The sequence below is a fragment of the Penicillium samsonianum genome (assembly GCF_028829775.1).
Source record: "Penicillium samsonianum strain IBT 33392 chromosome Unknown utg000009l_segment0_segment0, whole genome shotgun sequence".
Taxonomy (NCBI): Eukaryota; Fungi; Ascomycota; class Eurotiomycetes; order Eurotiales; family Aspergillaceae; genus Penicillium; species Penicillium samsonianum.
The window spans coordinates 435,976-451,112 of NW_026643267.1; the positions used below are offsets into that span (position 1 = coordinate 435,976).

General features: G+C 49.5%; 7 protein-coding genes across 7 annotated transcripts; 4 read left to right on the plus strand and 3 right to left on the minus strand.

Annotated features, from left to right (window-relative positions):
* Positions 1–419: 419 nt before the first annotated feature.
* N7471_013240 (uncharacterized protein) lies at positions 420–1,737 on the plus strand (the record flags this gene model as incomplete). Its single annotated transcript, XM_057285959.1, has 3 exons — positions 420–576; positions 676–866; positions 1,003–1,737. 3 exons carry the CDS (start codon positions 420–422, stop codon positions 1,735–1,737), a joined length of 1,083 nt encoding a protein of 360 aa, XP_057129284.1.
* Positions 1,738–2,595: 858 nt separating this feature from the next.
* On the plus strand, positions 2,596–4,631 carry N7471_013241 (uncharacterized protein; the record flags this gene model as incomplete). The annotated part of the gene is made up of 5 exons (XM_057285960.1): positions 2,596–3,554; positions 3,606–3,786; positions 3,845–3,939; positions 3,995–4,300; positions 4,358–4,631. The coding sequence occupies 5 exons, from the start codon at positions 2,596–2,598 to the stop codon at positions 4,629–4,631; spliced, it is 1,815 nt and encodes a 604-aa protein (XP_057129285.1).
* Positions 4,632–5,409: 778 nt separating this feature from the next.
* On the minus strand, positions 5,410–6,291 carry N7471_013242 (uncharacterized protein; the record flags this gene model as incomplete). The annotated part of the gene is made up of 1 exon (XM_057285961.1): positions 5,410–6,291. The coding sequence occupies one exon, from the start codon at positions 6,289–6,291 to the stop codon at positions 5,410–5,412; it is 882 nt and encodes a 293-aa protein (XP_057129286.1).
* A 316-nt stretch (positions 6,292–6,607) lies between these two features.
* Positions 6,608–7,503, minus strand: N7471_013243 (uncharacterized protein; the record flags this gene model as incomplete). Its single annotated transcript, XM_057285962.1, has 3 exons — positions 6,608–7,221; positions 7,298–7,341; positions 7,396–7,503. Coding segments are annotated over 3 exons (687 nt in total), but the record flags the coding sequence as incomplete, so codon positions are not given.
* Positions 7,504–7,870: 367 nt separating this feature from the next.
* dbp4 (RNA-dependent ATPase HCA4) lies at positions 7,871–10,297 on the plus strand (the record flags this gene model as incomplete). Its single annotated transcript, XM_057285963.1, has 1 exon — positions 7,871–10,297. One exon carries the CDS (start codon positions 7,871–7,873, stop codon positions 10,295–10,297), a length of 2,427 nt encoding a protein of 808 aa, XP_057129288.1.
* A 666-nt stretch (positions 10,298–10,963) lies between these two features.
* N7471_013245 (amino acid permease) lies at positions 10,964–12,793 on the plus strand (the record flags this gene model as incomplete). Its single annotated transcript, XM_057285964.1, has 5 exons — positions 10,964–11,283; positions 11,335–11,536; positions 11,591–11,632; positions 11,689–11,837; positions 11,899–12,793. 5 exons carry the CDS (start codon positions 10,964–10,966, stop codon positions 12,791–12,793), a joined length of 1,608 nt encoding a protein of 535 aa, XP_057129289.1.
* Positions 12,794–13,179: 386 nt separating this feature from the next.
* On the minus strand, positions 13,180–13,904 carry N7471_013246 (uncharacterized protein; the record flags this gene model as incomplete). The annotated part of the gene is made up of 4 exons (XM_057285965.1): positions 13,180–13,299; positions 13,357–13,482; positions 13,550–13,660; positions 13,734–13,904. The coding sequence occupies 4 exons, from the start codon at positions 13,902–13,904 to the stop codon at positions 13,180–13,182; spliced, it is 528 nt and encodes a 175-aa protein (XP_057129290.1).
* Positions 13,905–15,137: the final 1,233 nt, after the last annotated feature.

Here is a 15,137-nt window from a genome sequence, read left to right on the forward strand (position 1 = left end):
GTATCATTTTAAGAGGCTACTTTCCATTCAAGGTCCAACAAATATGGAGATAGATGCCTACATAGATCAGACCAAGTTTTGAGTATACCCCACACACAACACGTGATGCACTTCCCCACGGCTTTCCTATTCCGGCCTTCCCCGCATTTAAGCTTGCTGCGATGCATGTCCACCGTGTGCTCCCTCGCATCTCGGATAGCCACGGTTAAGGGCTGTGCCGAGCTGGCATGGTACATCATAGCTCTTTTAAATACCCCCTTCTCCCCATTTCAGCTTTCCTGGATACAAACAATCCAACGTTACTCTGCCTCCTTGGATTCGGCATTGTTAACCCATCAACCATCATTCTCTACGCGTATTAACACTCATCACTTACAATTTCCCCTTGGCATCAGACAGCACATCACATTTATCAAAAAATGAGTCTCCGAACAGCCATGTCCCTCCCGCGGAGAGCGAGTTGCTTCCATGCGTCCGCAGTGGATCCCCGACGCTGGCCGTCTAGCAAGGCCCGAGCTTTCTCCACAACTATGCACCGTGATGCGACGTGGGGCTTTGTCGGACTAGGACAAATGGGTATGTGAAATCTGCAGCGAGGACCTCGGATATGCAACCTCGGCTATACAATGGACTGTGGGTTGTTTGTATTGCATTTGCATTAGCTAACTACCCCAGGCTACCACATGGCCAAAAACTTGCGCGCCAAGATCCCTGCATCCGACACCTTGATCGTGCGCGATGTCAACGAAGATGTCATGAAACGATTTGTTGCAGAGGCACGGGAGACCGCACAAAGCAATGGCGCAGGCGCCAATGAAGGCCAGGTCGAGATCGCTCAGAGTGCGCGCGAGGTCGCCGAGAAATCGGTAAGTTGTTTTCTACCATGCGGGTTCAGTCTGTGGCTGGGCTAGTGGCTTTCCTGCATGGACTGCGCTCCATATACTTGTGTCATTCTGGGGTCTGATGACTATGTGACTATGCTTATTTCTGTCCACTGTTTAGATAGTCATGGTTACCAGTCTCCCGGAGTCTCAGCATGTCATTGACGTGTTCCACTCCATCCTTAAAGATGGAGCGCTGCCACCGCTCGAGCAGGAGCGTCTCTTCATCGACGCATCTACCATTGACCCCGTCACATCCAAGGATATCGCAAACGCCATCCACACCACGCAAACCGGCCGCTTCGTGGACGCCCCCGTATCAGGAGGTGTGGTCGGTGCTCGCGCAGGAACGTTATCATTCATGTTTGGCGCCTCTTCACAGACAGGCGAGCTGCTCGAGCGCATCCGCGGTGTGCTCGCTTTGATGGGTAAGAAGGCCTGGCATCTTGGTGAGCCCGGTGCTGGTGTGTCTGGCAAGCTCGCCAATAACTACATTCTGGCACTGAATAATATCGCCACTGCCGAGGCTATGAACCTCGGTGTTCGCTGGGGACTCGATCCCAAGGCCTTGGCAGAAATGATCAATTCCTCTACTGGTCGTTGCTGGCCCTCTGAGGTTAACAATCCCGTTCCTGGTGTTGTTGAGACAGCCCCCGCCTCGCGTGGGTATGAGGGCGGATTTGGGGTGAGTCTCATGCACAAGGATCTTCGTTTGGCTCTTGCGGCTGCCGAGCAGTCTAATACTCCTCTCGTCCTGGGTGCTCAGGCTCGTGAGGTGTACAAGGCTGTTGAGGAGGAGCATCGTGGCAAGGATTTCTCGGTGGTTTACAAGTGGTTGCAGGAGAAGTCTCAATGAGTTCTTTCCTTTCTTTGGATATCTCCCCCAATTCAGTACCTGCTACTCTTTCTCATAGATGTGATATCAGGATATAAAATTGCAGTTTAGCATTCTCCTTCTCAATGGGATCAAGTCTGGGATTATCATCTTGTGTTTCTATGTCTTCAGCGCATAGACAATATTCCAATATCAGTGGTTGATATTTCACAGTTTCTAGGTACACGTATATAGTTGTCTCTCCCCATGTGACTTCCTTTTTCCCTTTCCCCCCAAACAACACCCAACCCCGATAGCTCCTTCTCTTCGTATCGTTACGCTCTTTCCTTATCCGAGAGGTCTGCCATTCTTTCTTCTTGAGGATTTCCCTCCATCTCATCCTCCCATCCCATCCATCCATTCCCATCCTATCCCCCTATCCCCCCATTTCTTTTGCCATCGGTCTCGGCCTGGCACATTTATCCCATTTCGATTTCAAGACCGTCCAGACTTTCATTGCCGTATACCATCCCCACGTACCTTGTCTTCGCTTCGAGTTATCATCAGACGCCTTGCAGCCTGAGAGAACAGACGGCAGGTTGTATCCTCGACAACAGGTAAGCCTTCCATCCAATTTTGGTCATTTTCGACAACACTCCCATTCTCCGTTTTGGCTGACCCTGGCTCGCTTGAACAGCAGCCAGACTTTCTTGTCAGAAGTGTCTATATAATTTGGTGCAGGAACTCAGGTGAGTTTCGTGCGTTTGAGACCATTCCATTGGGGCATTTTGCCAACTTGAGGCCAAATGGACTGCCCATTAAGCCCTTTTCCTTTGCCTATCCGTCAACCCCGAAGAACAAGCTGACAAAATCGATCTCTGTCAGCGTACGCACTTCATCATGCATGCCCAGGGTTCCCAGCACACGAGCTCCTCTGGCTCTGGCTCTGGTCAGACATCAAGCTCCCAGTCTGGACACTACCATCAAAACGAGCCTCGTACACCCTACGGCCCCAGGTACCAGCAATCCACCAACCCGAGTTCCCGTGACAGCAGTATTGCAGGCCTGACCAATCTTTTCAGAGGATTGAATCTGCAGAACTCTCGTCCCAAGTTCAACGGCCAAAAAGGCACCGCGCCCGTTCAAGTGAACACAAACATGGACTGGTCGAACACCAACCGTGCCTACAACAGCCCATTCATCCTGGTTCCCAATTCCACCGTTTTCAATGGCGTTCCGACCGTCTCTTCCTTTGTTCCCAACGGTGTCTCTGGTCAGAATGATCAGATGGGCCAATTCTCGTATCTTCCAACGGGAGTTTATCCGAACGCCAACCCTGTGGTGGCGGGTGGATATTCGTCATGGCCCTACATCATGAACTACGACATGCAGGATGGAACAACCAACAAGCAAGCTACATGGAACATGTCTGAAGGTCAGAAGGGGGTTCAAGGGGAGAACGGTGGTCAAATTCATTACTACCCCTCAGCCCTTGTTTCTGGCCTGGATGGCGGTTCTATGTCTGGTTACGCTTATGGAGGTATGGTTCCCTCGCAGCTTGGGTCGCTCTCGCTTCCCCTCCAAATGATGAAGACTCCCAATGGATACGTCATTCAAGACCTGGAGGCTCTGACTCAACAAGAGCCTGCCATTCCACGCGCAGTGCCTGCCATGTGGACCAACCCGTCTGAGCTGACACTCGCCAAGTGTCTGGAGAACCGCGAGGGTATAACCAATGTCTACATCCGAGGATTCCTGCCCGAGACCACTGATGAGATGTTGCATGCATACGCAGCCCGTTTCGGAAAGATTGAGCGTTGTAAGGCGATCGTGGATCTGGACACCAGTCTTTGCAAAGGGTACCTAATCCACGAAATTTCTTTCCGATGATTTATTTTAATTCTTTGCAGGTTCGGGTTCGTTCAGTATTACAGCTTCGAATCCTGCGAGAACTGCATTCGTGGTTTCTTTTACCTCGGCTACCAAGCTAGCTTTGCCCAGAAATCTCGCAACTCTCGCCTGAAGGATCTCGAGGACAAGTCTTCTACCAATATATACTGTACCAACATTCCAATTGATTGGACTGAAGCTGTGCGTTATACAGAGCCGACCCTTCACTTGTCCCGTTGAATCCTAACCAGCTTGCCAGGACCTGCGTCGTCATTTCGAGCCGTGGCGTGTTGTTTCGGAGAAAATCAGCCGCGATGATAAGACAGGTGTGAGCAAGGAAGTGGGCTTTGCACGGTACCAAAGCCCCAATTATTTGACTCTCATAACTTGTTCTGATGATAATTTGCAGCTTCGAAAACCGTGATGTTGCCGAAAAGGTTCTGATGGAATTCCACAACGTCACCAAGGACGATGGGGTAAAGCTGCTTCTGCGCTTTGCTGATACCAAGGCCCAAAAGATTCTGAAGCAACAGAGCAATGAACGTCGTGCTTACCGCGCCGGAGAGTACAACTATTCGGTTGAAGTGGTTCAGGGATCTACTCCATCCCCTGGGATGAAACGTGGCTCTCATCTTACTCCAAACTCTCAAGTCAGCTACACCTCTCCAGCTGGAGTGGGCTCTAACTGGACCCCGGCAACCTCCATCTCTCCTTGGTATGTCCTGATACTTGCATTGCATCGCAATCCAACCCATTCTAATTGAGTTCACAGCCACCCGCACATGAAGAATCCATCCAGCAGTGCACGGAGCAGTTCCTTGTCGTCTCGGAGCCTCAATGCTCTTGATCACACGCCCGCCTATCGCAGTCGAACCTTGTCCCTGAGCCGTCGCTCTTACACTGATCTCTCTGGTGGTTCTTCCAAGACTGTCATGCCGGACTCGCCGACTATGGGGCCTCGTAAAGAGAATATCAGAGCGGGATCTGTATCCCCCGCTTCTTCTTCCCCCGTGATCATTCTCTCCCCAGCTCGCTCGTGCACTTAATCCTTTGTGCAATATGCTCCCAGGCATGTCTCTGTTTTCATGGGATGCTTTACAATACCTTATCCTCCAGGGTAAGATGATCAGCACCTCTCCAGGGTGCTCTCCGATATCCAAATGCGCAGCATCTGTTACCATTCGCAGAATGTATTGACGATGTATGGCTCAGCCTTGCATTTTTTAATGATTGTTCCACGATTCACGATTCATGATTCACGATATGATATTCCGTTGTTTTTCTGTTTCCGACCCTTCGCGGCATTTTTAGACGACTCTACACAGTATCATTATGGAGTTCGCTTTGCATTCTTATGGAGTTTGATGGGAGGATGGGAAATGCTTTTTTTCTTCTTTCGCAGTTATATCGAGTTCGCATGTTTTCAGCATATGTGACAGACAAGATGCATGTTTCAAGACTTCGTTCAAAGAACGCTATCGCACCTTATTAGGTTGCGCAGTCTAATATGATATTATTCAAGACCAAAACTACTCCACATCACTGTCCATGTTCAAAATCCAAGGGGCGTGATCACAAATGTAACGTGCAAAGCAATCTATCTGAAAAGGCCAACGAGATATAAATCTCAATCTATACACAGGTAAGACAATCCACACTATCCAAATCAATTGCGCCCAAGTCTCTCCTCCAGATCCTCAGTGAGTTGATAAGCAGGAAGATACTGTCCATCAGCCTCAGCCCCAAGCCTCAATCTCGGATTAGGATGGGTATCAGACGTGCCGCCAAGACTGGTATATCCCTCATCATAGAGCGAACAGTACTTCAAATCCAGATGCCGAATAAACGCCCAGATCTCCGCATAATGCCAATCAATGACTGGATGCACGCGCACAAAATCCGGCCACCCCCATCCGTCCGATCAAAGTGCGTTAGCTGCGCACCATGCGGATCCGTCCGCCGCGTACCAACAAATATCGCCCGGATCCCAGGGTGTCGCGCCAGATAATCCTCAAAGCTCGATCGGAGCGTCGAATCCGGCGGCGCAGTAGTGTACTTTGTAATAGCGAGATGATATGCTTCCGCAGAGGAGACGACGAAGTCCTCGACTGCATCGAAGGGATCAGGCGGGAGCGCATAGATCGCCGGGATGACTGTCGCAGCGGCTATTTGGGCCTCTGCGTCGAGGTCTGCGGGGGAGGCGGTTGTATCATTTGCATTTGCGTTTGTCGTTTCGGTTTCGGTTTCGGTGGTGGGGTGTGAGTCATTGCGGGCGCGGGTCGGATGCAAGCCGGCCAGAAACAGAATTAGCAGGACTAAACAGTCCTTGCCGCCGTTGTAGGAGACAGAGAGTTCCGAGAGTTTGTATCGTTGCAGCGCGGTGCTGACTACTTCTAGCGAGATGCGCGTTTGTCGTTGGACCGAGGCTAGCAGCGTGTCTGGGGCGTGGGGTTCATTTAGGAAGGCTTGGACGCGGGCGTGGATGCGTGCTATCACGATTGGGAGAGGGGGGATTGTTTCGTCGCTGGTTGAGGAGTTGGTGGGTTGTTTGTTGGTGTGGGCTGTTCCATTCTGGGTCGGCGAGGGTTCTTGATTGGGAGGGGTTGGTTGTTTCAATGGTTCGGATGGTGTTGGTGACAGTGGGGGGAATGGCTGGAGGTGATCTTGCGGCCGGAAAGGCGCTTGCTTTGCACTTGGTTCAGTCATGCTTGTGTTTGAGGTGAGGTTGACGGAGCGAGGTTCGGGGCGGGGTGTGGGTTTCTCGGGGAGACACAACTTAATCCACTGCGGGGATACAACGCATGTCAAGTATGTGTATGCATATGTATGTAGATATATCTATATACCTAGGCAGTTGAAGCTCGATATAAAGGAAACTGGAAATTTCCCGGAACCCCCGCGTCTCCCCGCAGTTCCTCGGTGGAACTCGGTAGATTCTCGTGGATTTGGATATCACGGACATGCCTAGGCAAGTATAATGCTTGGTACAATTTACTCAATGCACCTTAAAAAATGCTTAATTGCAGCCGTGGCCGTAGCAATTCATGTAAGTAGATCCCCAAACGCCAGTAACGCTCAGAAGAAAAAAAAAGTAAGTCAAATCAGCCCAACACCTTCATCTTCTTCTTTTTCTTCTTCTCATCACCACCAGGTTTGCGCCCCTTCTGGAAATCCCGCCAGCTACCAATGCGCTCTTCGCGCGTATCCTCCCACTTCTTGTCATTATCGCGCTTCCGCTTGCGTGCCTCAAGCTCTTCCTCTTCCTTGCGTTGCTCACGACCTTCCTCCTGCAAGCGCGCCTTGAGCTGTCGCCGGCGTCGCGCTTCTTCTTCCAAGAGCACTTGAACCGTCTTCTTCCGCCACTCGACCTTAAACTCTTCGGTCTTCAGCTCGGGGGAGTCGAGTGTGTACTTGTGTTCGCGGATCAACAGGCGGCGCGCATCGGAGATACATTCGTCCAGGTATTCGCGTTGCTTCTCGTCCAGAAGAGCAGTCTGTGCCTTTTTGAGTCGATCGAAGGCATCCGGAGCAGCGGGGTTCTTGGTCTTGTCGGGGTGAATCAGGAGTGAGATCTTGCGGTATTGGACTTTGATGTCTTTTTCTGTAACACCGGGTTGGAGGTCCAGGACGGCGTAGCTGCAGTGGGTTAGTATTTGTAGAAGGTATAGAGGGGCAGTGGTCTATTGCAGAGCTTGAGGGGGTTTGGACTTACGAATCGAGGCTGAATGCCTTGCGAATGCGGTCGATCTCGACATCCTGTGTCGCGTGTCAGTCGGAGTATAGGTGTATACCGTGCAGAGGGGGACATACCTTGTTAAACTCGGATGCCTCTTTCTCCAGAGATTCCAGGAAATCCTGGTCGTCGTCCGACATGTTGCCTGCTGCAGATTCTTTTGATGTAGAAATGTTCCTGGCACTCTTGGGATTAAGACCTCAAATAAGATAAGACTACGGGCTTATCAGCCGCTGAGTCAGCGCCCGCGGGCAGGACCTCGGGGGGTTGAGGTCGCTGGCAGCAACATATAATAGCAGTCATCCGTTTTGTCTCTCTACTTGGCGAGGATTTTGATGAAGCAAACAACTAATGGGCCCGAAATGGTATCAGATATTCCATATAAGAGGAGACCGCAAATAAATTGAAGCCATCAAAAGATCTATAACTAGTACGTAGATATCTTATGTAGTTCCTCACCGCCTTTCCTACCGCCTTTGTTTTTCGCTCCCAAGAAGAAAAAAAAGATGTTTTCACCGCCCGCTACTTTCAAGATTCAACTCATACCACATCATGGCGCCGCGAGCAGTTAAAGGGAAGTCAAAGTCTCACCAGGACACAGGGAGGGTCTTGAAACGCAAGCGTGGCGAAGACAGCTTAGCTACCCTTCTCAAACAGGTCGAGGACCTCGATCTCAAAGCGCCCGTCAAAAACTTCTCCGATCTCCCACTCTCTGAACCGACAGCCAAAGGCCTCTCAGCCTCTCATTTCAAAACCCTTACCGACATTCAATCGCGTGCAATCAACCATGCATTCAAGGGGCGCGATATCCTCGGTGCCGCCAAAACCGGTAGCGGAAAGACCCTCGCATTTTTAGTCCCCATTCTCGAGAATCTCTATCGCAAGAAATGGACTGAGTTGGATGGTCTCGGCGCACTCGTTCTGTCGCCTACACGTGAACTAGCGATTCAGATCTTTGAGGTGCTTCGCAAGATCGGGAGATACCACAATTTCTCTGCTGGATTGATTATCGGCGGAAAGAGTCTGCGCGAGGAACAAGATCGTCTGGGACGCATGAACATTCTGGTCTGCACACCCGGCCGAATGTTGCAACATTTGGATCAGACGGCTATGTTTGAAACAAATAACCTGCAGATGTTGATTCTGGACGAAGCCGATCGTATCATGGATATGGGTTTCCAGAAGACAGTGGACGCTATCCTCGACCACCTCCCCAAACAGCGCCAGACTATGCTGTTCAGTGCCACACAGACCAAGAAGGTCGGTGATTTGGCTCGTTTGAGTTTGCAGGAACCCGAATATGTCTCGGTCCATGAAGCAGCCGCCTCCGCCACTCCCTCCACTCTCCAACAACACTACACCATTACTCCACTCCCACAGAAGCTTGATGCTCTTTGGAGTTTCATTCGCAGCAACCTCAAATCTAAGACAGTGGTCTTCTTATCATCGGGCAAGCAAGTTCGATACGTATACGAATCACTAAGACAATTGCAGCCTGGTATTTCCTTGCTCCATCTGCACGGGCGGCAGAAACAGGGAGGACGACTCGATATTACCACGAAGTTCTCTCAGGCTCAACACGCTGTTCTTTTCGCTACCGATGTTGTTGCTCGTGGTCTCGATTTCCCCGCTGTCGATTGGGTTATTCAAATGGACTGCCCCGAAGACGCCGATACCTACATTCACCGTGTCGGGCGGACGGCCCGTTACGAGCGTGTTGGTCGTGCTGTGCTCTTCCTAGACCCTAGTGAGGAGAAGGGATTCCTCAAGCAGCTCGAGCACAAGAAAGTACCCATTGAGAAGATCAACATCAAGTCGAACAAACAGCAGAGTGTCAAGAATCAGCTGCAGAACATGTGTTTCAAGGATCCAGAGCTGAAGTATCTGGGCCAGAAAGCTTTCATCTCCTACGTCAAGTCGATTTACGTGCAAAAGGACAAGGAGACCTTTAAGATTAAGGAGCTTCCATTGGAAGAGTATGCAGCCAGCCTGGGTCTTCCCGGTGCCCCGCGTATTAAGTTCATCAAGGGTGACGATGCGAAGGAGCGCAAGAACGAATCCTGGAGAATGGCACAAATGTCCGGTGATGACGACTCAGAGGTGGAGAAGAAGAAAGACGAGAAGGAGGTGCGGACACGGTACGACCGGATGTTCGAGCGACGCAACCAGGGCGTGCTGGCGGAGCACTACTCGAAGCTCATCAACGACGATGGCACGATGGTGGCTACCGACGCACCCAAGGACGCCGGCGCAGATATCGACGACGAGGCCGACGAGGATGCCGACTTCCTCTCAGTCAAGCGCCGGTTCGCCGCAGGCGACGCAGAACTCGGCGAGAAGAGCGATTCTTCCGACTCGGAGGGTTCCGATGCGGAGCCCAAGACCAAAGACGCCAAGGGCGTCAAGATGGTGCACTTGGACGGCCAGGACCCACTACTCATCGACTCGAAGCGACGCGAGAAGCTACTCAAGTCGAAGAAGAAGCTGCTCAAGTTCAAGGGCAAGGGTACGAAATTGATCTACGACGACGAGGGCAATGCCCACGAGGTGTACGAAATGGAAGACGAAGACATGTTCAAGGCGCGCGGCGACGCCAATGCCCAGCGCGAGAAGTTCCTCGAGGGCGAGACGGAGCGCACACGCCAGGCCGATATCGAGGACAAGGAGGTTATGCGCGAGAAGCGACGCGAGAAGAAGGAGAAGCGCAAGGCGCGCGAGCGTGCCGAGGCCGAGGCCGAGATGTCGGAGGAGGATGGTGGTCTCTCACATCTCCCCCATGTGCCTTTCGAGATCCCCGGCTCCGATTCAGACTCTGCCTCCGAGCGCGACGAGCCCCGCCCCAGCAAGAAGCAGCGTGTCTCATTTGCCGAGCCGGACAGCGACGACGACAAGCCCAAGAGCAAGAAGAGCCAGGCTTCTGCCAAGTCTATCGAAACTCTGGGAGATCTGGAGGCTTTGGCCAGTGGATTGCTTGGTTAATGTACATTTCATGGATGGTTTCATGGGTTTGTGAGGTCTTTTATGGCGTATATTTTCCAACCAAAAAAATCTCTTTCCTGGCGAGATTTAAAAGCATAGTGAATATGAAAGCGAATAATTTTCAGACATGTATAGGATATAGCATTTTACACATATGGATATAACATAGATGTCTAAATAAGCTCCAAAAGCCACGTAATTAATATGCCATGTGCGTATAACCTTGGAAACTACCTAAAACCCTATAAAGTCTTAAAAAAGAGTCCAACCCCAAATTTGCATGTGGAGCCGGGGGATTTCCTTGACACATCAACGTCGCATTCGTACGGTTGAGCCCCGTCCACTCATCGATGGCTTCAATCACGCCATCGCAGAATAAAAGTCTTATTTTGCGATTTTTTCTCTCCCTTGTGTCCATCTTTATTTCGACTGTTCAGGGTCGATGTATCTTATAATAATCGAGTGCTACCAGAAACGCTAAGGGGCTGCCACGTGTGGGTCACGCGACTTAGGGCTGAAACATTACATCTTACTACATACATACCAATCCGGACAGGTGAGTGATGACAGTGCATGATTCAGCCTCTCTTTTTGAGATATATCCACGATATATTGTACTAACACAAAGACAGTGGATACTTCCGTATCCATATATATTTCCACATCATGGCCGACATCGAGAAACAGCCGGCAACAGAGCCCTCCAAGGCTCCAGGCACAGCCGATGATTTCCAAGTAAACCCATTTGTCAACGCAGACAAGTTGGCTCGCCGCTTGTCTGGGCGTCAGGTGCAGATGATCGCTATTGGCGGTACTATCGGCACCGGTCTGTTCCTCGGAACTGGCTCGTCACTCGCCAAGGGCGGGCCTGCTTCAACACTTATTGCATATGCTATTTGTGGTGGTATTGTCTTTATAACTATGCTGTGTCTCGGTGAGATGGCGGCGTTTATGCCTGTTGCTGGATCTTTCTGTACTTATGCGGGGTAAGTATTACTCGTTTCTATAAACCGGATGATTACTGACTTGTTTTATAGTCGCTTCGTAGATGATGCGCTTGGATTCGCATTGACTTGGAATTATTGGTTTAATGACGCTGTGTCTACCGCATCAGATATCATTGCTTTACAGCTTTTGTTGCAATATTGGACCGATAATTTCCCAGGCTGGGCAATCAGTCTAATCTTTTTGGTTGTTGTCATTGCATTGAACGTCTTATCTGTGAAAGTTTACGGCGAGGTATGTCTAGATGACTTCCACTCTATTGCACCTAATCTGACCGTTCCTATTTAGGTTGAATATTGGTTGAGTTTACTCAAAGTCATCACCATCGTTGTGAGTGCCATTCGTTATAAAACCCCCCCCGCACGCCAAGCTAATTCGCTTTCTAGATCTTCATCATCCTTGGCATTGCTGTGAACTGTGGCGGAAATACAGACCACGAATACATCGGCGGCAAAAATTGGCATAAAGGCGACGCACCCTTCGTCGGTGGAATCGGCGGCTTTGCATCAGTATTTGTTACAGCCTCCTTCGCATAGTATGTGAACCCATCTCATCATTCCTTCTATTAAACAAACTCCATTCTAACAATCAAACAGCGGCGGCACCGAATCCATCGCCATTACAGCTGGTGAAACCAAAAGCCCCGCGAAAGTAATGCCAAAAGTCGTCCGCAACGTCTTCTGGCGTATTCTTCTCTTCTACCTCCTCTCAATCCTCATCGTCGGCCTGAATGTACCATACGACTACCCCGGCCTCTCAGACGGCGACACAAAGACCAGTCCTTTCACAATCGTCTTCCAGCAAGCCGGTTCAGCCGTTGCTGGCAGCTTCATCAACGCCGTCATCATGACTTCCGTGATCTCAGCTGCTAACCACGCCCTCTTCGCCGGATCTCGTCTTCTATTCACTCTCGCTGTCGATGGATATGCGCCCAAATTTTTCGGTCATCTGAACCGTTTCCAGGTTCCGTGGGTGGCTGTCCTTGCGACATCCGTGATCAGCGGTCTCTGCTTCGGAGCCAGCTATATCGGCGCTGGACAATTGTGGTCCTGGCTGCAGAATATCGTTGGCGTCTCGAACCAGCTCTCGTGGATTTGTATCGGTCTTGCTTCTCTGCGGTTCCGCTCGGCGATCCGCGCTCAGGGGATTGAGCATCTCCTTCCTTTTAAGAATTGGACTTATCCGTATGGTCCGATCTTTGCTGTTGGACTTAATATTGTTCTTGTTCTTGTTCAGGGATGGAAGTGCTTCAGTCCGCATTTTAAGAAGGTCGACTTTGTCTCATTGTACATTGAGATTCCGGTCATGATTTTCATGTTCCTGGCTTGGAAGCTGGTCAAGAGAACTAGCTTTGTTAGGAAGTCTAATATGGACTTGAGGACGGATCGATGGGATCCTTCTCAGGAGGATGGGCCTGAGGGTTTGGTTACGGAGAAGAAGACGGGTGTTTGGGGGAAAGCTCAACGGTTTGGGCAGTGGTTGTTCTTCTAGGCTCGCCTTTTTTTGTTTTCTTATGATACCTCCTGTCCCATTACTACTATTACCATACCGTACATATATTTACTGTTTCTCTCTTTGTATACTCTCTCTTCTTTTCCCTTTCTTTTACGATAGCGCTGGGTGTCATCTGAGGACTGTAGCCGTGAGTTACACTACACTCAATCTCTAGGCTACCATATTGACTGTGAGACCATAATTAAGTAAAAACTTTGAATCCGTAAAGCTATCTTTGCAAAAATACTCCTCCAAATAATATGACTAGATTAGCAGACTTCAACATCTGACACTAGCGATGACATTCTGGAACAGCAATTCATGAAAAATCAAATCTCGTATCTTCCTCCTCTTAGGCTAGATATGACAGCTCTTCTCTTCGACTAAGCTGTTCCGGGGTAAGCCTCTAACAGTTTTTGAAGCTGCGTACCCAGCGGTGTATAAGCTGTTTCAATTTGATCCGCACACGAGGCAGCTGCTGCTTTGACCTTAGTTGTGTAGTTCTGTATCGCTCGTTAGAATATAACCGAGAAAGGTGTTCATGGGTAATTATAAATTACCTGCAACGCGCCCTGGGCCTGCAAGATATATCCATGCATCTTGACAGCATCATCACCGTGTCCATTTTTCTCGTAGAAAGCGCGTCCATCGGCCACGTGGAGGTAACCCAGCTGCGAGGTAGCGAACTAAATGTGTAGGAAGAGAAAATATGTTAAGTTTTGGTTCCATACAAAAGGCCGGAGTTCAACTAACCTTCTCATAAGCACTGCAAATAGCGGTCTGCTCTTTTGGGGTGGTATTAAAGGTACACTGCAAATCCTGATTGAAATGCTTGGTTTGGCTTTCGAAGTTTTTGAAGATAGGCTAGGCCAGAGGCGTAGTTAGTTTGCCGGAACCTTTATATAGAAGATGTGGGTTTAAATATAGGTTAACTCACCGCAGAAGGGTCAATGTTGTCACTTGAAGAATCAGTTACAGACTGCATCTTGTCTGCATAATGCTCGACTGCAGTGAGTGAGTTGAGAACATCGTCTGCAGTGCATGTGGTCTGGCAAATTGAAAGGCCGACGAATGCCAGAATGGTAGAGATTGTCACGAAAATCTTCATGGTTGTTTGGACAATCTGTCAAAGATATAAAGTGTCTAGGTGAATTTCGCTTTTCAGATCGATGGGATGAGAGGTTGAGTGAAGGTAGAAATAGTCCGCGCTGTAGTGGCTTTATATAACAAGTCATTCCTCAGTACAGGGAATTGGCTATGTTGATGAAGCGGGCGTTTCCTGGTTAAGGAAAAATGCACTTCCATAGCTTTTTCGTCGTCATTCAGATCTACCTCGTATGTATGAAGTAAAGTTCTGAACTCATCCCCCTGTAGAGTCAACCGTTGATTGTCCACGGTTGATTCCGATGTCAAATTCAAGCCGAAGAAGCGAATATCCCTGTTTTTATTTCAATCTCAGGGTTCATGTAACGAGAAGTTCCTCGTCCATTCAAAGCAATTGACAATTCGAATCCTCGTCGGATGTTGTTGCCAAGCATATCATACCTTCCACTTCCACAGCGGGAGTTGCACACCCAGGGCCAGGCTATCCAATGAAAATATATTCGCCTCCACGATCTGTAACGTAGGACTCGGAACGACAGGGGCTCCTTTATTTGGCCCTATTCCCCCGATGCTATTACTTCAGATTTATTTTCCGACAATCCCGCCCCGCAATTTTCATCGAATGACCCTACAGCTGCAAGCCATCGCTTAGATTGTTCCTACAAGTCTCACCTTTGTATTAGCTATTTTCTTCACACCGCAACGCTAACCTTGAAAGCAATCCTCTGTCTGCTGCAGCTTATGTCACCGATCTATGGATCTTTCCAAAAGTTGGCATTCGCGTCTTGGCCACTTTGAATAGCATGATATCGCTCTGCGTAGATGATATGGCACTTTCATTGTAGACTAGACACGATCGTCGGATATGGTGTAAACCGAAGCCTTTTATTACCCGGACAGCGCCTGGGTTAACGAACTTTTGAAGGTGCAGGGCTCGCCCATTCTACGTGATATTAATTTTCATGGCACTTTTCCGTAACATCCTAGCTTGACTCCACTCTCCGGAAAGAAAGCATCAACTACACTTGGAGAAGGAATAGAGTGGTCACTGAGAGTACAGAGCTTAAAAATAGGGGAACAAAAGAAAAGAAATCAAAAAAAGAAACTCCGATAGGGGGAATCGAACCCCCGGCTGCCGTGTGAGAGACGGCGATGTTAGCCACTACACCATATCGGATGACTTGATGAAGGCTACTTTCGATTTGGTTTTATCAATTCAGGTTAGCGCTCTTTGTCC